Source organism: Exophiala oligosperma (genome assembly GCF_000835515.1).
Source record: "Exophiala oligosperma strain CBS 72588 unplaced genomic scaffold supercont1.50, whole genome shotgun sequence".
NCBI classification, from domain to species: domain Eukaryota; kingdom Fungi; phylum Ascomycota; class Eurotiomycetes; order Chaetothyriales; family Herpotrichiellaceae; genus Exophiala; species Exophiala oligosperma.
In genome coordinates this window covers 1-25,040 of record NW_015622867.1, presented here as the reverse complement: position 1 = coordinate 25,040, position 25,040 = coordinate 1, and the positions used below count along the sequence as shown (strand labels likewise).

At 51.3% G+C, this 25,040-nt stretch overlaps 6 protein-coding genes across 6 annotated transcripts in view; 3 read left to right on the top strand and 3 right to left on the bottom strand.

Annotated features, from left to right (window-relative positions):
- The window catches only part of PV06_11677 (uncharacterized protein), a gene marked incomplete at both ends in the record, with an annotated part of 4,990 nt that extends 4,314 nt beyond the window's left edge, over positions 1 to 676 (bottom strand). The window contains 2 exons of the mRNA XM_016413388.1: positions 94 to 507; positions 571 to 676. Coding sequence (XP_016256238.1) covers positions 94 to 507; positions 571 to 676 — 520 coding nt within the window. The remainder of the gene's footprint in view (positions 1 to 93; positions 508 to 570) is intronic.
- A 6,780-nt stretch (positions 677 to 7,456) lies between these two features.
- Positions 7,457 to 8,756, top strand: PV06_11676 (uncharacterized protein; the record flags this gene model as incomplete). The annotated part of the gene is made up of 2 exons (XM_016413387.1): positions 7,457 to 8,556; positions 8,612 to 8,756. The coding sequence occupies 2 exons, from the start codon at positions 7,457 to 7,459 to the stop codon at positions 8,754 to 8,756; spliced, it is 1,245 nt and encodes a 414-aa protein (XP_016256237.1).
- A 4,262-nt stretch (positions 8,757 to 13,018) lies between these two features.
- PV06_11675 (uncharacterized protein) lies at positions 13,019 to 15,029 on the bottom strand (the record flags this gene model as incomplete). Its single annotated transcript, XM_016413386.1, has 2 exons — positions 13,019 to 13,044; positions 13,157 to 15,029. 2 exons carry the CDS (start codon positions 15,027 to 15,029, stop codon positions 13,019 to 13,021), a joined length of 1,899 nt encoding a protein of 632 aa, XP_016256236.1.
- A 3,856-nt stretch (positions 15,030 to 18,885) lies between these two features.
- On the bottom strand, positions 18,886 to 19,218 carry PV06_11674 (uncharacterized protein; the record flags this gene model as incomplete). Its single annotated transcript, XM_016413385.1, has 1 exon — positions 18,886 to 19,218. The coding sequence occupies one exon, from the start codon at positions 19,216 to 19,218 to the stop codon at positions 18,886 to 18,888; it is 333 nt and encodes a 110-aa protein (XP_016256235.1).
- Positions 19,219 to 20,162: 944 nt separating this feature from the next.
- PV06_11673 (uncharacterized protein) lies at positions 20,163 to 20,445 on the top strand (the record flags this gene model as incomplete). The annotated part of the gene is made up of 2 exons (XM_016413384.1): positions 20,163 to 20,302; positions 20,349 to 20,445. 2 exons carry the CDS (start codon positions 20,163 to 20,165, stop codon positions 20,443 to 20,445), a joined length of 237 nt encoding a protein of 78 aa, XP_016256234.1.
- A 1,706-nt stretch (positions 20,446 to 22,151) lies between these two features.
- Positions 22,152 to 24,437, top strand: PV06_11672 (uncharacterized protein; the record flags this gene model as incomplete). The annotated part of the gene is made up of 1 exon (XM_016413383.1): positions 22,152 to 24,437. The coding sequence occupies one exon, from the start codon at positions 22,152 to 22,154 to the stop codon at positions 24,309 to 24,311; it is 2,160 nt and encodes a 719-aa protein (XP_016256233.1). The 3' UTR covers positions 24,312 to 24,437.
- Between the last annotated feature and the right edge of the window lie 603 nt (positions 24,438 to 25,040).

The window sequence follows — 25,040 nt, the reverse complement described above, 5'->3', positions numbered from 1 at the left end:
TACTGGTGTTGAGAAGGAAGTTGCGGGCAATGATGGGCCCAAAAGTCGAGAACGGCACCGCCATGAAGAACAAGAGTGCGTTGTTGTACCCACGCCACTTGTTGGGGATCAGCTCCGCCAGTCCGATGGAAAAGCTCAGCTGCGAGGGCAAGGCCAGGCCGATGAAGACTTGGGCAAAGATCAAGGTCACAATGTTGGGCGCCGCTGCCCCCAAGATGCTCCCCAGCAGGGCGGAGCAGTTGCCGCCGATGAAAAACCACCGCCGGCCGAACACGTCGCTCAATCGGCCCCAGAGCATGGCGCCGGTGGTCCCCGCCAACGTGTAGCCCGTGGCGATCCACACGTAGTTGGGGTCCGGGCCCAGGTCCTGGTTGATGATGGAGAGGAGGTTGAATGTCATGACGTAGCCGGCGTAATTGGACATGTTGGCCAGACTGTAAGCCGCCACGGTGCCGATGAAGTTGGCGCTGGTGTAGTAGCCCGGTGGGAGGTTGGCCATCTGGCCGCCTTGTCTCAGGTGTCAGTATCATGTATAGTATGTCTCGAGGGCGAGGGCGAGCATGTTCATACCGATGATTTCTGGAGCCACATCGTCGGTGGTCTCGATGGGTTGGAGGCGATTGTCGTCGACGACGTGCGTGGACGTCCCACCGACGCTTGCCTTCTCGGACGACATGGTGCCAATGTCAAGCAGACAAATCGAGTTCAAGCTCTATGTACTGTCGAAGGCGAGATTGTCAGCCTACAGGTATGCGTGAGCAGGGAAAGCCGGGCTTTTATCCCCATAGATACGACGAAGGAGGCGAGTGGCACAGCCTCGCTTAACGAAAACCTCTCCCGCTTGCAACGACGATACTAAGATCCACGGCGGCAGACTAGGGGGTGCTGGGAATCTCCCCAGGCCCAATACCTGCCCAATGCACCCCGCAGATGCGGGCGGTCACAGAGATGTGGGGGACTAGACAGAGGAATAAGCTGGGGCTACAAGGCCGGACTGAGTACCGGACCGTCCAATAGCCGCGGCCATGTCCATTGTCAGGGGCCTGGGCTCATAGCCGCGGAACAGGCCATTAACCTGGAACTCGGATCTGTCCTAATCGTCCTGATAAGATAAGACCTACCGATCCCGGGCCGAAGATCAGGCCGTTGTCTACCTGACTAGTACTTTACTCGTTGCTTGGTCCCTCGCAAACAAGTACCTTGATACTTGATACCTGATAAGGCGGTGGAATCGCAGTTCGCAGCTCAAGACAACGAGTGAGCACTGAGCAAGATGGGCGTCCACACCTCCCACAGCACATCGCTCCCCTACTCCGTTGGGAAGCTGCCCACACAACTCTACATCAACAATGAATACAAGAGTTCCAGGAGTGGGAAGACTTTGTCAGTCTACAACCCCAAAGATGGAACGTTGGTATCGGATCAAGTCTCCCTCGCCGACGAACGTGATGTCGACGCTGCCGTCGCCGCCGCCGAGGCAGCCTTCCCAGCCTGGAAGAAAGTGACGGCCACCGAACGACGCAACATTCTGAATAGATTTGCCTACCTCCTGGAGCTGCATATGAAGCCACTGGCCGAGTTGACGCGTATCACGCTGGGCGCCCCGTTTGGCTCGTTTGGGAAGTTTGAAATTGGTCTGGCGGCCGAAGCATTCAGGTACAACGCCGGCTGGATCGACAAGTTCGCGGGAGAGGCTTTTCCCCAAGAGAACGGCTTCATGCAAATCACTCGAAATGAGCCAATCGGTGTCACGGCTGGCATCGTCCCTTGGAATGGCCCTCTCGGCACGGTCGGTCTCAAGGCTGCTCCGGCCCTCGCAACGGGCAACTGTTTCATTCTCAAGCCTTCAGAAAAGACGCCGTTTGCAGCACTGGCTCTCGGTCCATTGATTGAACAAGCTGGTTTTCCCCCAGGTGTCTTTCAGGTCCTTTCCGGGGATGGCAGTACTGGAGCCCTCATCGCCAGCCACATGCGCATTCGCAAAGTGAGCTTTACGGGCTCGATACCCACGGGCAAGAAGATCCAAGCCATGGCGGCCAACTCAAACCTGAAGAGAGTGACCCTGGAGCTGGGCGGAAAGTCCCCAGCAGTCGTTTTCGATGATTGCGATCTTGACAATGCAGTTACGTGGTGTGTCAATGCGCTCGCCGCAAACACTGGACAGGTGTGATTATCGTCCCCTGATGGCACCCAATCTTCGCTAACCCCTGACTGTAGGTTTGCTTTGCCGCGACGCGAGTATATGTCCAGGAAGGGATCTTCGACAAGTTCGCACAAAAGTACAAGGAAGCACTACAGGACAGATCGAAGACGATGGGGGATCCAGATTTGGACGGAACGGTCATGGGTCCTGTTGTCGACAAGATCCAATTTGATCGTGTGAATGGATTCATCGAGCGCGGTGCTCACCAAGGTCAGCTCTTGGTCGGTGGCCAGAAGAAGGAGGGCAAAGGTTTCTTCGTCGAGCCGACCGTCTTCACAAACGTGGCTCGCGATGCCGAAATCTACACGCAAGAGATTTTCGGCCCGGTGTCGGTGCTCAACTCGTTCAAGACCGAAGAAGAGGTCCTCCAGAAGGCGAACGACGTCGAATATGGTCTCATGGCGGGCGTCTTCACCCAAGACATCAACAAAGCTCTCCGGGTTGCCAGTGTTTTCGACTCGGGCATGGTCGGCGTCAACTGTGTGAGCTTGACGTTCCTCAACGCGCCGTTTGGAGGCAGCAAGCAGAGTGGCCTGGGGCGCGAGTGTGGACGGGCGGCGTTGCAGGCGTTTACCGAGCCAAAGACCATCATGATCAACATGACCTATTGAGCGGTAGACCCATGTGAATAGCCGATCCAAAGGTTTACCCAGGAAAGATTCGTCCTGGGGGAGTTGCAACCGTGTATAGATAGCATAGCAATCGGAACTGTGCCCTAGAGAGTTAGCACCGCCGCAATCGCCAACAGACTGGTTCAAGCAACCGATCGTTCAGCAGATGATGGTGGTATTCCAGAGTCAAACTTATATAGCTGGGAGTAGTCACTACAACATACCTCTTACACGACATTCCTGCAATTGTCACTCGTCGAGGTCGAGTACTCTCAACCCTGAGGCCGTTCTGGTCAAGGCCTCTTCAACGGTCGGTTTCGAAACTAACATTCTTCAGCGTAACAGTGATACTGAGCTGACAGGTTTTTCCGTGACCAGTCGTACATCTCGACTCCAGATTGTGCAATGCTGCGGAGTTTGGAGAACAAGAGGATTTTTCGGTATGAATCTGTTGAGTCAGATGTGAAGGTACTTGGGTTGATCGTTTGTGCTGTAGACGGGAGAACGACATGGTCAATACTATAAACATACCATAGGGTGGGTCTTTTCAGAGGGCCAAGACCCCTTCCTAGAACGTTCGGACCAAGTTCCTCGCTGCCGCTCCAGGACATCTTCACCTATTCGTGATCTAGACCAGGCAGACGCAGTTTTCTGTCATGTAACCATCAATTGGAAAAACCGCCTCCCAACCTCACAGAGGATCACAGAGCAGCGGCCTATAAGATGAGTATGGTCGGCAGCATGGCAAGCCTAGGTACGGCAGCAAGAGAGAGGTCATTATGGAGTGTACATGTGTATAGGATAGCTTCATAGGTCATTGTTCATCTACTGAGTCCTCATCATCGCGGGTATTGTCAATCGAAAACTTGCCCACTTGGGCGATCTTGATTAAGTCGCGAACACCGTGCCCTTATGGCTTTTGCTCGACCCGGAGATAGAATGTCAAAAGGTATGTTGTGCTAATTTGTACGAGGATCTCCATATCGGTCTTGACACAATGAGATTATTCCCGTGCGAAGAAGATAGAACTGAGGACATGGGGAGACCACAGGTAAGCCTGTTTGCGACGACGATAGCTTTTGTATGTGTAAGCGATTGCGCCGTACGAAAACACTATGCGGAAGCTTTCGCAGCTACCGAGCGCTGTGTATCGGCGATAGGTGCTTCCATGACCTTCAGTACACTGCAACAGTCTGTCCCTGTGTTTCATAGAGGCATGAGGTGAATCCGGACTCGGAAGACGACAGTGTCAATCTTGAAACCAAGGGCGCTTTAAAAGTTCCTCCGCAGGCGTGGATCATACTTCAGAATACGTCGAATGAGGGACGTAATGATGTCTGCTTCCATATCATCGATATCATTCGGCTTATGCTCCTTCAATCGCACCTCTAAAGGGTCGATATGGGTTCCCTCTTGGTCGTCGGAACATGGGCCTAGCCTTTGCCGTCCAGGGCCGAAATAGATTTTAGCTCGCGGCCAAGTTTCTTCGAACCAGATATCTGGAAGAGGCTCTAGAATGTCGTTCATCTGGAGGAGATGTTCGTCATCAGTCGTCTTTCAGTCGTCTTCAAAGAGCACCATAACTGAAAATAACGACACCCTTGTCAACAATTCAAAGATGAGGCAACCAAAGCTCCAGGGACAGTATCAGGTCCTTTGAACTTAGTGATGCAGGACCTTCATCAGATTCCAAATCTCTTCCTGCTTTTCACGAGACTCCCACTCATTACTGAGACAGTCTCGTAGCTTTTGCGCACGCTTCCTCAGTTCCATATGCCTTGTGGCATGCGCCGGAGGATTTATGTACTTGAGGCTGTGCGCCGTCTCTTCGAAAATCCCAAAATTAATTCTGCAGATTTGCAAGGCTTTTAACGTACAATCTCACCTGTAGGAAGTGAATACGCCTGTTTCACGGCCTTTTGACACAGCATAGTAGTGCGGGGAAGTCGGACTGAGCCTCTGATGGCTTAAATCATGCTCGATATCCATCTAATAGTCATGGAAGCCGAGTTGTTCTAGGTAGAGTTTGGCTTCTTCCAAAGTTTGGAATCCTTTGAACTTCGCGCCGGGACATTTAGTCACCCACGCTTGTGCCCTTTCCCTGTGTCAGGTTAGATGGCTTTAGAGACATGATTGTATAGCCGTTTACGGCCAGTGAATAAATATAATTGGCTCCGACAAAAATTGACATTCTGCGATGGCATAGAAGAACTTTCTGCGAGGCATTTCCCACTGTCCGGTACTGAGTCGTGTCCAGCTTTTTCAACGTGCTGAAAGAGGCAGATACCAGATGATATGATGGTCGGCATTGCCTGGTAGACTACCCCGGTAAATGTGGCGATCAGTAATTGGGCAAGACGAATCATGTAAGAACCGCGTGACTCGCTGACTCGCTTAAATCAGCATACCTAAAGACTCCTGGCGCGATCGAGACACGTGTCGGTGGTTTGTCTGCTCTGTCAAAATCTATGTCTTCGTTCCAACTTCCAAGCATCGTGCGGCCTAAAGATTACACAAGATGATATTGAGGAAAGAAAAGAGATCTTGAAAGCGATGGAGAGAGCAGACAAAGCACAAGTAGTCTTATGTCCTTCCGTGGGCCCAGCAGGGCATACATTTTCTCTTGGCGCTGCCACTCTCGAAATATATCTCTGATACCCGTCAAAGCCTTTTCAACTGTCTCCTGTTCATAGATCTACCATTCCCTCAGTAGACTGGTGTATCTCCTTTCCCGCTGACGTGACACATCACCACACCGGCGTTTGATGGAGTCTCTACGATGACAGAGATACTTAGTCGGTCAGGTAGAAATGACTAAGCTCATATAGGGCTGATTTCTACCCGAAGACGACCAAGTGTCGTTCTGAGTGTTAAAACGATCAATACAACACCTACCCCTGCTTGAATTATGAGACAAATAAAACTGCATTATGAAACAAATAAAACTGCATTATGAAAATCGCGACATATCGAAGTGATGGCTCCCGAGGGCTGAATATTATTCGCCTTGTTAAACTTCAACTATTAACTTCAACTATCTCACGATAGAAAGCTTTGCCCAATTCCTCTAGTCGTAGTCCTGTCGCTGCACGCTCATATATTGGCTTCATTGGACTCAGCAAGTCGGTTGTCTTTATACAGCTGCAGTGATCTTGCGTCCTTCCGTAGCCTGAGAAGTCACAAATCCGTGATGGGCCAGTTAATTTCCTGGCTATCTTCTCCATCTGCTGATATAGTTCAGTGAGACTACCTGTCCACGCTTCCTCGAGCCTCCAGCCAGGTCCGAATGTCTCTCTTAGAGCGAGGATGGCATTTCCGAGGAGAACGGACGAGCAATCAAAAGCTTCGCGCTCATTGTAGTTTGACGATTCCATGGCCTTGCAGGATTGCCCTTGTTCTAGCCTGTCAATTAGGTCTAGACTGAGCCGTCGAAATCTGTCGGCACATCGTTGTTGTATGGTGTGAATTTCCTCTGAATTAAAAACAATCTCTAGCTAACCATTCCTAGATTTGATGAGATGCGATGCGACTCACCTTCAATAACCTGAGGAAGCATTGCGAAATTGTCGGCAACTGAGCTCTGGTTAAAATTATCGATGCCCAACCCGGTAGTCAACGCCGACGTGAGTATCTTGAAGTGACGTGAGTAACCTAAGTGATAGCATATGTGTATCCATCTCGGCAGAATATCCATGGGAAGACCTTCCACTCTATTTAATTCGGTCTGGATGTGCTCTTGCTGAAACCAAATCTCCGGCCACGGTTGAATAGCTCTGGTGAAATCATACTTGTCAACAATGGTGGCTATATTCTCAAGCAGATCTGGTGTAACGGTTCTCGTTGGAACCTTCCATGGCTGCAGGGTAAGAATATTGCAAAGAGCCGTCATCGCCTCCACATTGTCATCAGGAAGAGGCAATTCAAGCTGCTTGTCTTGAGTCAAGCGTGCGCCTTCCCTGAACTGATCTGGTTTCAGCATTGCCGCAAATACTGGGCTGGCCTTTATCATGACTTGATGAAAGACCATGATCTCAACCTGGATGCCATCTCCACCAATTAATAATTTGAGGTCCGGGCTCATCGTGTATATCACAGGTTCAACTTGATGGTCAGCGAGATCAGATCAGACTCTGCGTTGAAACGTCATCTAGACGAATTTGATGGGTGATCGCTCAGATGTGGCGCAGGCATTTTTGGAGGGTGGAGGGGTGGCTGATGGTCATCGAGGCGTAAGCCTGTGTCAATGCGTGTTTTAATCGGAAGTTCTTAAAATAAGTCATACGATATCTGATAATGCCAAGGTACGGAGATATATTGATAATTGGAGGATATTTTAGAGAGCACTATTACATATATTGTAAGGCTCAATCCACTTTTCTCTCTAGCTTTCTGTGCGGAAAGTTGCAATATGTCTGCAAGGGGGAGGGCAGTTTCGGGAACGACTCAGTGGCATCGATTACTGTACATCGTGAGAGTTCCGCACATTACTGTATCTCACGATTACTGTACAACGTGGTATCAAAAGGTACACGCATAACAACTGTAAAACCCGAGGGCAAGAGGCGGACACGCGACGCGTCCCAAGAAGTCCCTGCAGGACCCGACGCGGGACGCGCGTTAGCGTCGGGAGGGCCCGACGACAATGTCAACCATCACCATAACTCCAGGACGTGCGTCCAACACCTCGGCCCCAGCGCAGCTCCAACTCGCCCCGAGAGGGAGACGCAAGATCATCCCAAGCGCGAAGGTGCGAGAGAAATTGAAGACAACGGGCACCCGCACTGCGACCCGCCGATCGACCCGCCTCGCCCCTGACACCCAGTTATCCTTTCGTGACATCGAAAGCAATGAAGATGAGGAAGATGAAGAAGAAAGAGAAACGACCCTGCAGACACTGGTCAAATTGGTTGGCGACCTGAAGGAAACGATTGAACATCAAGGAACTATCATCGAGAACACTCAGACCGAATTGGTGGCGATCAGAGAAGAGCAACAGGGACTCTGGACACAAAATACCGAACTCCAAGAGGAGATACGAACCCTCCGCGGGCAGTTGAGTGCGTACTCTGCTTCGCTTCCCGCTACACGCTCATGGGCTTCGGTGGCGGCAGGCAGTGGGGCAGGCCAGACGACGATTAATGCCTCAACTACTGAAAGCAATGAGCAACCGCTCAAGGAACGAAACTGTCTCCGTATAAGTACCCAACCCCCGCCACCGAACGCCGACCCGGGGAACCCGACCTTCACGAGATACCTCCCCATCGAGGCAGCCAATTCCTACATTCGCGACGCACTCAGCAATACCGACTCAACGAAGGAGGTCAAGATTGCAGGAGTCGGAACAACTAAAACAGGATATGTGATTCGCTTCAGAGATGAGCACTCCTGGACCACGGCCGAAACCAACACGGGATGGCTAGAGAAACTCGGCAATGACACAAAACTGGCCAAGCCACGATTTGGCGTCGTGGTCCACCGTTTTCCCACGGAAGGTATTTCGCTACCGGAGAACAAACAGGAGGTCATTCACAGAATTATGGAGGAGAACGAAATGCAAGCGAGGAACACTACTATCAGTGACATCGCGTGGCTGAAGCAGAGTGATAAGCCACTGGGAGTCTCTGCGTCACTCGGCTTATGGTTTGATACGCCCGACGCGGCAGAATGGACCGTCAGTAACGGGATCCTGCACAAACAACGATACATCGAAAGCGTGGAGAAGTACCAAATGAAGAGGAAGAGGTGCCATCGATGTCTCAGATTTGGTCACCTGGCATGGTCTTGTAAAGAGGCAAAGCGGTGTCGCCATTGCGGTGACGGGCATGACCACCGTGATTGCCCGCCAGGACGCGAGGCGAGGTGTCTCGAATGCTCCGGCGCTCACCCTACCGGAGCGAGAGAATGTGAGGGAACGACCAACCGAGACTCTCGACAATGAGTGAGACCAATCTTCGCATACTGCAGCTGAACATTATGAAATCGCGTGCGGGGATGGAAGCACTGATCAATGATCCCGCAACACAAGACCTCGATATTCTCTTAATACAGGAACCCCCTATGTCAGCCTACCGCACACTTGTCAACCACCGCCTCTGGTACCGATACCAACCTATCCCTCACGACGATAACACACGTATTCGCAGTCTCATCTACGTCAATAAGCGCATCTCAACCTCATCACACCGACAAATCCGATGCAACGACCCCGACATCACCGCGATTAAAATCTGGCGTGGAGAGAGGCAACTGCTCGTCTTCTCGGTGTATGTCGAACCGGTCAATCTCCACCATGTCCGAGACGCACGAAACATGCAACCCACACTTGACAAGATCAACACGACGATACAAGAACATACCCGTCGGCCGTGTAGAGTAACGACGCTGATTATATCGGGCGATTTTAACCGCCACCACCCAGCATGGAGCAGTAACCATGTATACGAACGAGTAATGGTGCATGCAGAAGAACTGATCAATTTCATCCACGAGCGAAGCCTCACTTGGACCCTGCCTAGCGGTACCCCGACATTCTGGGCACTAAATCGGCCCGGGCAAAAGTCAACCCTCGACCTAACGCTGACGGATACGCCCACCCTCCTGGTCAAAAGTGGACTATACAAAGACAATTTCGGCTCCGACCACCGTGGAACTTACTCAGAATGGGACATGCGGCCTCAACAACGCCCGGAGCGGCCTCCCCGTAAAGCCTACGAAAGGGCTGAATGGGCCACAATTGGGGTTAAGGTTCAAAGAGAAATGATGGACACACAGCGAATTGAGACCAAAGACCAACTTGAGAGGATAGCGAAGAACCTTGTCGCCACCGCTACAGCAGCAGTTGACCAGTTCACTCCAGTTGTCAGGCCAAGTCCATATTCGAAACGGTGGTTCACGCCCGAGCTCAAGGCGCAGCAAAAAGGGGTCAACAGACTTCGAAGACAATGGCAGAAAGGATGTGCGACGGATGGCCCTCACCATCCAAGGACACAGGCAGTGTTTTGCGAGATGCGAATCAAACGGCGGGCGTGGACTCGCACGATCGAAAAGGTCAAGGCGGCGCACTGGAAAGACTTCCTGGACCAAGCCAATTCCCGGACGGTGTGGCGGGCTACACCATACCTGCAGCGACGGGACGATTATGCGAATATCCCACCTCTCAACATGGAGATAATGAGGTCGCGGACAACCCTAAAAAAGCGCAGCTACTCATGGAGACCTTCTTTCCTTCGACTGAGCAGCCCCCACCCGAGATCATCGTCCCGCCGAGAGAAATTTCATGGGAGCCCCTTACGGAAATGGAGATTACTAAGGCGCTCAAACTGGCCAAGAAGCGGACGGCACCCGGTGCAGACGGACTGCCCATGTTGGTATGGTGGCACCTGTGGCCATATGTCGCCGAGGTCGTGGCCCGAATCTTCACAGCGTCGGTCCACCTGGGACACTACCCTCAACAATGGAAGACAGCCAAGATTGTGGTTCTGAGAAAACCGGGAAAACCCGACTACACCACCCCCAATGCATACCGACCCATCTCGCTCCTCAACACGCTGGGCAAGCTGCTTCAAGCAGTAATCGCACGCCGGCTGTCCTTTTACGCGGAGGCATATCGTTTGCTCCCGGACACACAGTTTGGGGGCCGGCCAGGTCGGACGACGGAACAGGACTTACTGGTCCTGGCCAATTCAATCGATCAAGCATGGCTTAGGTCTAAGGTTGTCACGCTGGTTGCGTTTGACCTGAAAGGCGCATTCAATGGGGTACATGACTCTACGCTGGATGCGCGCCTCTTGGAACGCGGAATTCCGACACCAGCGAGGAAGTGGATACAAAGTTTTATGCGAGACCGAATGGCGAGCATCCAGTTCGATGGATTCGAGACAGAGGTCGCTCCGCTGCCCTATGCAGGCCTGGCGCAAGGACTTGTAAATGTGATTCTTCAAGTGTATCCTATTAACCTATGAGCTTCTAGGTACTTATATACTTGTAGGCTTCGTCTGCCTATCTAGGCAGCCAAGCCATAGACTCCATCTTGGCGTGTATGCCTGGTGGGCATACACGCTACCTCGTCACGTGCTGTTCAGAAACAACTCCCTGAGGTATTCCAGTTTCGATGGGTGTTGACGGGGCTGTGTATTCTTGAAGCTTGAGGGTCGTAGACCGGTCGCTCAGGAAAGAGTCAATCCATCGTACGAGTGTAGGATCGACACCTCGTTTCCTGAGGTTGTGCAACAGTCTCGGTCGAGACACATTATCAAAGGCTCCCGACACGTCCTGGAGGAGGAGTGAAGCTACCTTACCTTCCGCCCACGCCCGATATATGCGCTGGAGAAGGAGGTGGAGAGCGTGATCTGTCGATGCCAGCTTTCGCCCTCCCGTATGTCGACTGGGGAGGAGGTGATGCGTGTCGGCCAGGTAGTTCAGCCGGGCGGCGACGATAGCCTCCAACGCTTTGCCCAGTGTGTTGAGAAGGGCGATTGGCCGGTATGACTTTGGCTGTGTGTAGTCATCCTTTCCCGATTTCCGAAGAACGACCGTGATACTTTGTCTGAAATGTGTCGGGCAGTACCCCTGCAAGAGACAGGCACTGAAGAGCCTGTGGAGGTGAGGCAGGATGAGGTCTAGTGTCTGGTGGAGGATGTTGTTGGGAATGTCATCTGTGCCGGGCATCTTGTTCGGTGCCGCTTTTCGAATCGCCATTTCAATCTCAGAGGGTGTAATCTCCGGGCATTCAAACGGCGTCGGGTATTCAAATCCGTCGATGTCTGTCAGGTCGGCGCTCAGTGGTGGTGGGAAGAAGGCTTGGCGTAAAGCCTCCGCCTTTTCCTGAGCCTGGCGAGCAAGTCCACCTTCGGGCTTCTTGAGCGTTGGTGTGCACGTGGGCGCCACATCATGTCTGTTCTTTGCCCATTTGACTAGTTTCCACAGGCCCGAGTCTGAGCTAGAGGATTCCTCCACTCTCTGCCGGTGGGTGTTCCGGAGAAGCCTCTGGATGTGTCGTCCCTTTTTGTTGCGTGCTTGTCGGTATGCCTCGTAGTGTTTATCAGACCTCGTCCGTTGCCACAGTCGGCGTAATTGTTGAACCTCACGGCAGATGTCTTTGCATTCCGGACCAAATCCCGGTATGGAGCGTGGCGATGGGTCAGACCAGGGAGTCGAGGCGTCGATCCCGGCGCAGAGAGCATTGATGATCAAGCCGACATACCGATCGATGTCGCCTTCATTCCCCAGTTCCACCGCGTTCGGTGCCCTGGGAAGTTTCTCGGTAACCGTATGCCGAAGTGTCGACTGGTTGGTTTTCGCCCACACACGCTTCTTGGTCGGCTTGGCTTGTAACCAGTCCCACGCGATGGCCGTGGCACCTGGAAGATGGTCAGAATCACAGTCTCGACTGGTGTCCACTCGGCAGTAGATCGTACGGGACGCCACGCCCTCGCTGCCAAATGTCAGATCGATCGTCGTTTCCCCATCCTTCCATCTGTGAGTGGTAGTGCCTGGTACGGTGAGCAGTCGGAGCTGGAAGTCTTCGATGATTGCGAGGAGAGGTTGCGAGGCTCCGATCCCACGAGTAGGGTGACCTATTGCGGACCAGAGAGGATGGTGTAGGTTGAAGTCTCCAAGCAATATGATTTCATGGTCAGAACCCAGTCCAGCGATAGAGTCCCTCAAGTCGGAAAGGGTACTGCTCCCTACCTCATTGTATACGTTGATGATGGATAGTTTGTGATGTAGTGTGGGATGACTAATCTCCAAAGCAACGATATCCTTGGTAATAAATGATACGTTCCACGTGCTGACATCGATTCGTTTGTTGATGTAAAGGCATGCTCTTGTTTCCTTGTCGTTCATGTAGAGCAGTCGGAAATGTGTCTTCAGGGGGTGGTAAGAGGTATTGACGAACGGATTCCGCCAGGGCTCTTGAGTTGCCAGCACATCGTATGTGGTGATCCACCGGTCTTGGAACAAACGGGCGAGGACGACGTCTCTGGATTTCTGAACATTGTACTGTAAGATGTGAAGCTCCGAGTGCTCTACCATAGCTGGATTCTGGCGTCGGCACTATTTGTGGTTGTCTGGCTCCGGGTACTTCGACCATGATGGGTGTTTTCTTTGCGCGGTTTGAATGTCCAAGAGGGAGTAGTGGAGCTCCCCTTTCCCATTGTTTCCCGTACGACGCTTATATTGTTTCGGGCGTGTTTGTCCCTCTTCAAATGCATGCGTAATGACGGTGGTCTGTGGCAATCCATCCCACAGTACACGCATATTGTCATACATTTTGCGATAGTGAGCTCAGCATCGTGCGTCGGCCAGTCGTCATAAATGTGTTGGTGTTCAGGACACTTACACCCCTTGAAAATCTTTCTCGTCGCTGAGTGCGGTTCGTTGGCTACAGATGTGGCTGGTGACGACTCATCCTGGACCGTATCGGGCATCCACGTGTTCTCTTCATCGTTGAAGATCTCATCCAACCAGGTATCTGTTTCCGGCATGGTAAGATTCCCCTCTATCCCATCTAGCGGGTATACCGATTGCTGGGCTTGGTTGTCCTCCGGAACTTGGCCATGGGGAAAGGACTCTTCGGTCGCCCCGAGTCGCGGGTCGATCACGGAGGCCGAAGCTTGCGGTGTACCGTCTTGTTGGGTCGCTGGTGTCGCCCAATCCTCCTGAGCATTTGGGGCAAGTATCTCCCGCTCCTCATGTCCAGGAGGTGCTTCTGTGGTGGTCTCTTCTGTGGATGTCTGTAATGCCTCTTGGGTGGTTTCAATCAAGTGATTGGTTCTTGGGCCAGAGGGTGAAGGTGGTTCTCTGTCTGCTGGTATGACCGCAGTCCTGATAGTTTGTTCCAGGACCTGGGTTGTCGTTTGTGTCGCCGTAGTGTGATTCGGGGCAGAGTCTCTTGACGAATTAGTCTCCTGGGCAGTGGTGCTGTGGCGTGCGTTGTCCATCCTTGGGTGTGTCTCAAAGTTCCGAGCAGGCACGTCCCAGTAGATACTGCGGTTTTGTTTCGCCTGTTCCACTCTCTCCAATTCCTTCTTTCTTGCTGGGCAGGCATTACTCCATGCGGTGTGGGCACCTTTGCACACTGCGCAACGGGGAGTGAACCCTTCCACTCTCTTTTGCCGACAGTGTTTGGCCTCGTGCGCCTCCGCACAATAGCCACATGTTTGGAATGCGTTACATTGAGCGCCGATGTGGTCATAATGGTTGCAACGGAAGCATTGTTTCACCCTACAGGTGCGGTCATAGAGTTGACATTGGTGTATCTGGCCCTCCCATGCCATACCGGCATGTATAACGGCGTTGGCCATCTCTGGCGCGGCAAATTCGACGACAATGGAAGATGCGCGTTTGAGGGGGCCTTCTCTGGTCAGCCAGCCCACATACGATATCTTCGCGTCGGGGATCACGGTATAGTTGTCTGCCAGTATATGTTGAATGGTCGTCTTCTGATCTTTGATATTGATGGAACTAGTAGAAATGCCGTGGACGATAACTCCATAGGTCGGCACGACTACTTCTGCGTGCTCTCCCAGGCCTTTCAACCATCCTTTGTTCTGTTTGAGTTGTTGGACCTCTGCGCTCGTGCTTGCGAATATCTGCAGATCACCACTTTTGAGCTGATGCGCCGCGACGAGCCTGACCGATCTCGTGCCGTTGTTGTCTCGTATGGAGTTTTGTACTTGCTGTTCGGTCCACGCAACCGGATGGCTGCGATACCGTTGCACGATGCCATGGTCTTTGAGCTTGACTGTCACGAGTCGGTCTCTGTATGCGGTTACTGTGGTTGGGTTCTTTGTGGTATGTGATCCCGGTCGTACTGGCACTGGAGGCGGTGGCAACGTGGAGCTTTTGGCCTGTGCCGCAACTTGCGCCCACGTTGTCTGTGCGGTCTTGACTCCACTGAATTTTGCCAAGTTGAGGAGTGTAGTGCCTAGTCCTATAGAGCTCTTGACGGCCGTGACGTCTCTCTGAATGGTCTGGATGTCTTTTGCCGCGTCTCGGATTTGGTGGAGCACCTCACCCACAGACGGCTGCTGCAACACCTTGCCAATGAGCGCCAGGGTAGACTCCACGTAAGCCTGAAATACGTGCCATGGTATCTGATTGGTTCTGCCTCTATCCGCCGCCTGTAGCTGGATACATGCTTCTCTGAGGTATGTGGCATGCTCGTTGATGTGTTCGGGGCCGGTGTTTACCTGCGGCCATCTAGGCGCCATTACCACGAAAACACGCGTTTTGGACGCGTCAATCGTGATAATGGCCTAAGATAACGTAGGATTATCTGGAAAATTACAAAAATTTACGCGTTTCAAAAATTCGATCTGAGCTGGGTGTGGTGTCTTTTTCATTGCCATTTAGTTTGAGGTTGCAGCTCCGTACCCTAGAGTGTACGCACACCATAACGCGCGGACCCCCTGAGGATAATTACTTGTCTTGGTGGCTGACATGTAAACACCATGTACCGTTCTCGAACTAAGAAACATGGGGTATCACATTGTATTTTAAAAATACAGCTTTGTTTGGGGAATGCATATGGAGTAAAGGAACAACTCTAGCGAGTAATTCTTGTTTCATGAGAAGTAACATGATGTGACCCGTCATCTAACCTGGGCGCTTAAGACACGAGATCGAGAGCAAAAAATGACCACTCCGACTATAAATAGACTCTAGGGTCTAAGCTTAGAGCACTATCGCCCGAATTCCATGGACCGCTTCTCGGTACGATATTTACAGCACCGTGCAGCGTAGCATGACCACATTTCGAACACCATGGCCCTGGAGGGTACGTCTACACACAACTTATGTTGGCCTCTGGTGACTTATGCTGCTCTGATGCCCATGGTCAAGTTTTTTGCATCAAGACACTATTTCAGGACCCCGCACCTTTAGCTCAGTAAGTGAACGTGATCTTCTCATACCGAGGGGCACAATTCACAGGCACTCTCGGCCTTTTTAATGGTCGCTCTGCCAGATACACCATTTCATCTCGTGAAATACACTAATACAAAATTCGACGAAAATTATACTATTAGACCCTATTGAGTGAGCAAAAGTCAAAGAGTATCTAGGTTGAATGCCCGCCACTCGTTCGTTTGTCCTCCGACGCACAATTCTCACACGCAAGAATGTGCAAATTAAAAAGCTTGTGCCAGATGCGAATATCTAACGCGATAGCAAAGGGTAAATTTATGCTACAACATTCACAGGACTAGCTGTTCGAGAGGGACGAGGGCCTAGAGACACAGCACGACGCTTTGAATTTGCCCTATTAGCCCTCGTTGCAAGGCTATCGCCGTCGCTTTTGCGCTTCATGCGAGCGCTACGAGTAACAAGGGCCTGGTGTAGTGATAGTGCTTGCGAGGCCGATGCCTCCTGGAGACGGCGGGACGGAGTTCTTGTGCGCCTTGTACGGTCGGACATAACGTTTGTATCTAGCTATGATATGTTGCAGTAAATTACAGTGCTATCTAGGGCTATTGCGGCTGCAGGATGAGTTTGTTGCTACATGCGATATGGCGGTGTACAGAGTTCATACAACTTGCAAATTTTACGGAATTTTGCAAAGCACAATAAACAGTCAAGATTACAAGGAGCGCCTCCACATCATCCAATCGACCGTACTTTATCTTGGTTTCCTCCACAATGTTCGCATGAAACCTAAGAGCGACGTGTGTACGTTCCAGTGTGGTGCCTTATATCTAGGTACAGCAGAACCTCGTCGCTCTCGAACGGTCAGCCCTGACCTGCCGGAGGTATCGCCACGGTACAATATCGAGATGATATAGGAAGACGCGGCGATACAAGCATTGGAGGTTTAGACCACCTGGACAGAGACCATTAAGCATTTCTAATTGTGAGACAGCTTAGATAATAGTGAAGATCAATGAAAAGAGTAGCAGTGCTCCGTTCGGCTATCGTATCCCACACATAAAGGCTATTAGGTTCGCTGACCCCTCATTCTACTTCGATAAATCACTTCAACAGCTCGTTGTATCGATATAAAAGACTCGTATACACGCAACTACTTTACCTGCGGTGCAGGAAGGGGAGGTCATCTAGGAGACCACATGATAGAATCCTCTTCCTACTCCCGACTGCTGGGGGGCTTCAACGTTGCCATGAAGCCGTGAACCGACGGCCAGATTATTGAGCCCGAGACCGAGGTGATGAGAAGGTTTTGATTATGCCCAAAAGTTTTGCTGCCTCGGACCCCCGAGTGCTTAGCGAAAGTGATTTGCATTGCGAAAGACTGTCTCTGATAAACAGATATCTCGACAAAAATTGAACTTTCTCCAGATTTCTCCAGACGCAGAAAATGAAAAAGACCGATCGGCCTACCTCAATCGCATGAAACCCAAGAAATGCAAGCAAAAAGGTGTATACAAACTAGTCCTTGATGACCTGGCGTCTCTCGTTTCTAAAACCCCCAAACCTCCTAATCGGGCAGGGTGAGCCTAAGATTTTAGAGGAAGTTGATCTGTTCCTCATTTGGGACAAGAATAACAAAGAATACAGCTTCTGCCGGATTTATTAGCGCATCACAGGCGCAGGATAACATTCTGGAGAATACACTCTCCCTGTTGTCTTTTTAGCATTGCCACTCCCCTAGTTGGTGCCTGAAGAAACCTGTCAAGAGGGGATGGAGATCGTTGAAGCATTCGAACCCTTGGTTTTCTGGTCGCCCCTCTTCAGAAACATTGGATAATGACTTCGCGACGATATCGACGAATCGCCATGACTGGATAAGCTGAGCATTGTGTTCGTAGTCTTGCTCCTTAGAGTGGAGTCACGACTTCAGGTGCTGTATGCTACCACGAAAACAAGTGACCAGCATCGGGTGTTGCACTATTGTCCTCGATATTGTTCGAGCTTAGACGGCCGCACTTGTATGAAGATGTGTTGGACAGGACTTAATACGTGGAAGCCTAGCTTGGCGCAACCAGGATGGCACATCCCTTGCACGTCTCGATGCCAGTTTTTGGTGACTACGAGAGCTGTATAGTTTGCCTCCCGCTAACCGCCTGAGGCGTGATCTGAGAGCATCTAGGGGCGCAACCTATGGCACTCACTTTGCGGGACCACAAAGGCAGTAAGCATTAGCTAAGAAGAGGGAAATGCCTGGGTAGATCTGACATCCTCAAAAAGCGAAGACAAGAAGCGGCTCTTCGTTCCGTATATCGTGGGCTGTGATGGTACAGACGGCCAGGTTTAACGAGATTCATTTGATGACCGGGGGTTCCCAGGCAGAACCTGAAACCACCACCTCTTAGTCACAAAAGCGAGTTGGTTTCTAAGTTACCTGTACGACACTGGCTGATATTGATGAAATAGACGTTCTTTTACTTCATGAAGTATGGCTGGAATGATTCCAGTTTCGTCATCGACTCGAACCTTTTCCGTATGGCATCACTAGTGTCAAACAGTGGTCTTTGGCGTATGAGATGGCAGGGTCACACCCACGAGAAATTGCGCCCTTATAAACCTAACAAAGCCGTTCATATGTTACCAGATCATCCCGGACCCTTTAAGATGGAATAATCAATGTCAGCACCTACAAAGTGCATCAGTGACTGGCCGAGTCCGTGCGCATGGGCGGTTTTTGCAAGACTGCAGATGCTGCTCATCTGGGGTTGCCCTGCATTCGTGATTTGAAAAAAAGCTCGTAAGAATGGTATGCAATACACTTCATGGCCTCTGACGTACAGAAGCATTGTTAGCGTTGGTAGATTCTTCGATTGCTTGATAAATTTCTTCTCCGTGGCGGAGGCGACGACTCAGTCTTGGACAAGTATGATAAGATTTGAAGCTAAAAATAAGATCCTCCAACATGGCCCAGCTGCGGAAACACACCCAAAGGAACGACTTAGGTGGAAGAACTTGCCATCGTGACCCAAATCACCAGACAAACGTAAGCGGGTGGAGTCACCAATGAAGTCGGTTCGCGGATGAGGCATGGACTGCGACCAATATGTGAAGACGTTCTATAGACTGATGAACGGAAAACGTAGAACTCACATGTTTAGTCCATACAAAATGACCAGGACCGTTTTTGCAGAGGCTATGAGAGCTGTCTCAAATTGCGCAAGTGTTGTGCAAGCTGTCGAGGAATTTGATCAGTGCATTTTGACAGTGTTGCGAAGCCCCAACGTAGATTTCATGTCCGCCATTCTTAATAATCTCCATTTGGGCACCCTTTACCTGTGACTGTATCCATCTTTGCTCTTCCAATTTTGTTGCAACACTGTTTGCTGGAGCGAGAATAAGCATGGGCACGGTGATACGCTTCAGAAACGGCCGCGAGTCTAGAGTGGACAGGAACTGCGCATACTCCGCCAGACCCTCCCCAGGCGATATTGCCGCCTGGTCAATCCACCATCGAACATAGTTTGGGTCTCGTACGGACATAGTTCCCGGTATTTGTGACAAAGCCTCCGCTCAACCACGGCTTCCCAAAACCCGGCACGCGGTGGGCCAGGACTCGTGGCCGAAAGCAAAAAGCGTGAGTGCCTGTGGTGGCAGATAGGTCGGCGACGAACAGATGGTGAGCGAATAGAGTCTGCGAGGGTACTTGGCCACTAGTATCTCACCTACCATCCCACTCATAGATTCGCCTAGAAAATGGGCCTTGTCGATTTGCAATTGATCAAGGGTGTCGATAATCTCCCCGTAAATAGTATCAATCGTATAATCATACTCTGCATCTTGATCCGGTACGCTTGAGTATCCGTGTCCACGAGCATCGCGTCGGACGACGCGGTATTTTCGAGCTAACACCGGAACCCAGTGGTACCAGAAGGCGGTATGTCTGCCAAAGCCATGCTGAATCACAATTGTCTCAGCCGAGGTCCAAGGATCGGTGAAGTCGTCCTCAATCACATGCGTAATCTGCCAATGCGCCTGGAGCTGGAGTTGAAGCGGAAAATCTTGACATTCTGGAATACGGAGTTGTACTGTAGCAACCAAACTACTACTGTCTGATTGTGGCACCGAATAGTCGCGAGCTACGCGTGAGTGACGAGGTCGGTCTAGGACACAGCAATATCGCGGTAATACAGGTTGCGAACGAAGACAAGATGCCCATGGGATCGTAGTCTTTCCCTCTCTGTAGCAGGAGTTTTAAACCTGAGGACTTCGAAAGATCGGCTGCCACGCGCCGCATCACCCCTGCCCTTGGCGAGCTTCGGAAAAATCCGGAGAATTTGAGAGGGGCCCCTGTGGCGACTTTGAAGTCAAATGTGAGCTACCCCACCTACCGATTTAGTCGGTTTTCGGTCCTTGTGAAACTGGAATTGGCGTACTGTCAGACCTTTATATAGAGTCGGCGCCGCCAGATCTTCCCTCAATTCGCAATGGCCATGCATCTCCAGAAGCAGATAGTTCAGAAAGGGTTGGCGCAAGAGCACCCAGAGGTTGGTGACGAGGTAATTGTAGAGTACACCGGATGGCTCTATGAGGACTCGAAAGTTGATAACCAGCATAGAGGAACACAGTAGGTGTTATTCCTGAATGGAAAGCTCTGCTAACATTAAGAGCAGATTCGATAGTTCTGTGGGAAGAGGAGATTTCAAGACGGTTATTGGAGTCGGTAGAGTTATTCCAGGTATGGCCATTTGTCTGTCTCATGTCGAATGAAGTGTGCCAATTCGATCGGCTTAACCTAGGCTGGGACGAGTTGGTTCCTCAAATGTCTGTTGGGGAGAAGTGTCTGATGATTATCCCCCCGTGAGTGATATCATTCGGCGTTTGAAATTGTTGTCTTTGCCCAACCCCCATAGATCGTCTGTTTCTACCTACTGACAAGTACTACCTACTAGAGACAAGGCGTACGGAACAAGGTAATCATATTCGCTCAAAATCAATGACGCAATTTGACTTGTTCATAGAGGCTTCCCTGGCTCAATCCCGCCGAATAAAGCTCTTATTTTGTGAGTGGCCATTCTCGATATTGCTATTCTACTTGCTCACCTGCGTTCACAGCGAAGTGTACTTAAAAACGATCGTCCGCAGATCAAATTAACATTTAGAGATAATAGATTGCGAAGGAAAGGGGCAAATTTCTGCCTATTGCAAGCCTGACCACATAGCCCGGATGGGCTCCTGTCCACAAGTATCGCAAGAAGCTAGAGAATAGTACATCAAAATTGGCTATATTGGGCCCTTCAGCCCTACTCCAGGTGCAACCGATCCTACAGCACCGAAGTTGTAGTTTAAAGCTCGTCAAAGGGATAGAGGACCTTTTGACTAGTCTTATGTTCATCCGTGTCCTTGTTGGGCTTCTGTAACTACTGCAGCGACAGCGATTGGTCAGTTGGGATCGAATGGGCAGCATCTACGTTGTCAGATAGTCTCGACGCTGTCGACATTAACCGTAATGTTTTATTCAAGTATCAGACCGTTAAGTGGTTTAAGCGAAGCTGGACAGGAAGATCCTTCGGCATCTTGAACACGTGGAATTTGGTACACGTGGTTTCCACGTCCTCGCTGCCCTAATTTCAGAATTCCCACCCCGGTCTATAGTACTCTGTTCACAGAATTGAATCGGTGCAACCGACGGGATCAGATCAAACCGCGTTTCCCGAGAAACTCATGCGCCACCCCACTGGTGGTAGCTGCATAGCTCAAAGGAGACGCGTGCCCACAGTCGTGGATAGGGCGTTGACCCAGACTTGGAGATAGATCTTTTGTTGAGGATATGAGACTATGCTCAGGCTCGAGATGTTTTTCCATTAATTCGTTGTTATTGTCTTCACAATCATGGCTCCGTCCTGCACATATATATACACCCTCTCAGAGGGAGATTCCGAAATGTATTTACAATGATGACCAAGAAATGACTAATCTTTCTCCCTATCATCCCACGTCGGAGGGCATCTGAACTGAATCTTCAACAATATTTCTCATAAGTGGCAATAGACTCGGTTCAATTCTTCCCCTGCCTCAGATCCGGTCTTTCCAAATAAGGGCCAGTGGTCGTGGAAGAGCGTCGTCAGCGACAAAATTCACACACGGAAAGTCGACCTCAGGGCTTTCGAACATATCATAATCAAGGCAGCAGGATTAACACCTGGTATCACCGTTCGATTTGAGAAACTTGTGGAAGGCGCTGCCAATAAAGTCTTCCCCGCCGTTGTTGGGAAGCGACTGATAGTTAAGAACCCTGACTAGAGCTCCGAAATGAATAAATGAATACGAATATAGCTTATATTCATGAAAAACACCACCCACAGCTCAGAACAAATTTTTGAAAACGCGTAAATTTCTCTAGTTCTCTTTGTCAACCTACTTTATCTTAGGCCATTATTACGAGTGACGCGTCCAAAACGCGTGATTTCGTGGTAATGGCACCGAGATGGCCGCAGGTAAACAATGGTCCCGAAAACATCAACGAGCATGCCACATACCTTAGAGAAGCAAGTCACCAATTGCAGGCCGCGGATAAGGGCAGGGCCAATCAAATACCCTGGAATGTAGTTCAACCGTACATTGCATCCACCGTGGCGCTCATCAGTAAGGTGCTTCAGCAGCCGTCGATGAGCGCCGTTCTCCAGCAGATTCAAGACGCGGCTAAGGGGATTGAGGTCATTCGAAGAGACATCACCGTCGTTAAAGGCTCCGTAGGACTCGGCACCACACCATTGAACATTGCGAACTTCACCGGCGGCAAGACTGCTACGCCATCATGGGCGCAGGTTGCGGCACAGGCCAAAGGCGCCATGTTGCCGCTACCGCCACCACCAATCCAACAAAGCCCACACGCCTACAAGACCTCGGCCCCAGTCACCGCATACAGAGATCGGGTTGTCACGGTCAGGCTGAAGGACCAGGGTTTTGTTCAACGGTACCGAAGCCATCTAGTTGCTTGGACACGACAACAAGTACAAGCCTCAATACGGCAGAACACCCCCTCCAACTCGGTTAAGGTGGTAGCGGCGTACCAGCTCAAAAGCGGAGATATCCAGATATTCACCAGCACGACCACGGAAGCCAAACAACTCAAAGAGCACAAAGGCTGGCTGAAAGGTCTGGGGGAGCAAGCTGAACTCATCGTGCCGACCTACGGTGTCATTGTCCACGGCATCCCGACCAATTCGATCAACATCAAAGATCAGAAAGCCACCATCCAACACATGCTGGCAGACAACTACACAGTGATCCCTTGCGCCGAGATCAGCTACTTGGGGTGGCTGACCAAGGAAGCCAGCCTCAAACGGGCGTCCTCGATCGTCGTCGAATTCACCGACCCAGAAATGGCCAACGCCATCATTTACGCTGGCATGGCATGGGATGGCCACATCCACCAATGCCAACTCTACGACCGCGCCTGCAGGGTGAAACAGTGCTTCCGTTGCTACCATTATGGTCATATCGGCACTCAATGTAACGCATCCCAGACATGCGGCTATTGTGCGGAGCTACACGAGTCCAGACACTGTAAACAGAAGGGATTGGAAGGGTTTGTCCCGCGCTGTACGGTGTGCAAAGGTGCCCACACCGCATGGAGCAATGCCTGCCCAGCCAGAAAGAAGGAATTAGAGAGAGTGGAACAAGCCAAGCAGATCCGGAGTATCTATTGGCATGTCCCTGCCAAAGCGAACACCACGCGACCGAGAACAGACAACACAACCAACAGCAGCACCGTCCGGGAGGCCGCTCAACCGAGAGATCCTTGCCCGGCTTCACCCATTCCGGCTCAAGCGACGATCCAGGAGTCAGGCGAATCCACTGAGACCGTGACCGCGCAAACTGAGCGTCAGGCACTCTTATCTCCCATTACAGGGCAGGCAACTGCGTTGACAGAAGCGCCCGAGGCAGCCCAGGGACCTCACGAAGTCATTTCGACACAAACGCCGGAAATTCCAGCCGGCGGAGAGGAGTGGACAACGCCAGCGACACAGCAAGAGCCCGCACAACAACAGCCAGATCTGCCAATCGACCCACAACTCAGGCAAACAGAAGAGGATTTTGCCCTAGTTCAAGCATCCCAGGGCAATGCAGCTCGACGATCCACGCAGCGGATGGACGCCCCGAACGAGGCGTTTGAAATGCAGGACACCGGTGCCTGGCTCGACAACATGTTCAACGACAACGAGGACGTGTGGATACCGGACACGGGACATGCTGAATTGTCACCACTTACTTCGCTAGCGACTGACCCATACATAGCGGCAGGGAGGACGTTCAAGGGGTGCAAGTGCCCGACACACCAGCACCTGTACGACGACTGGCCCACACGCGATGTGAAACTAACCATCGCCAAATGCATGACAATATGTGTATACTGTGGGGTCGACTACCAGAGAGCGACGACACTACGGCTGCATCTTAAGTGTGCCAAGCACGCTCAAGACAACATCAGCATCGTGCGAGGGACCCAGGGAAGAGGGAGCTCCGCCACTCCATCGTGGGCGCTTAAACCTCGTGTGGTTGCAGCCAACCATGCCCGAGCCACTCAAAGAGAACCTGCCACAAACGGTGCCAATGCAGCTCCCTATCGATGACAAGACATCAGTCACTACGCATCTTACAGTACAATGTCCAGAAGTCGAAAGATGTCGTCCTTGCGAGTCTGTTCCAGGACCGCTGGATTTCCGAATATGACATTATCGCGATTCAAGAGCCCTGGCGCAATCGATTCATGGCGACGACCTACCATCCACTGAAAGCACATTTTCGGCTGACCTAACTCAACGATAAGAGAACGAGGGTCTGCTTCTACATCAACAAGCGCATTGATCCCAGTACCTGGACAGCATCGTTTATCGGCAAAGATATCATCGTTCTTGAGATCACCCACCCAGTCCTACGCCATTCCCTCTCTATAATCAACGTGTACAACGAAGTGGGAACCAACACCCTCCTCAACTTGAGGGAGACTATCGCCACGCGACATATCGGTCAGGAAATTATTGTCCTCGGGGACTTCAACTTACACCATCCCTTGTGGTCGACGACACACCGCCACACTAATTATGAAATAGCCGCTTCCCAACCTCTGCTCACCATCATCCAAGATTTTCAGCTACGGTTACTCACCATACCGGGGGTCGCGACGTACAGGTGGAGAAATGGAGAATCAACTATCGATCTCACCTTCGCGACCGAGGAAATGGCGTCTCGCACGATCTACTGTCAGGTTGACACTAGCCGAGATTGCGACTCTGATCACCTCCCCATTGCCACCGCCGTTGCTTGGGACTGGCAACCGGCCACTCCAGTCAGAAAACGGC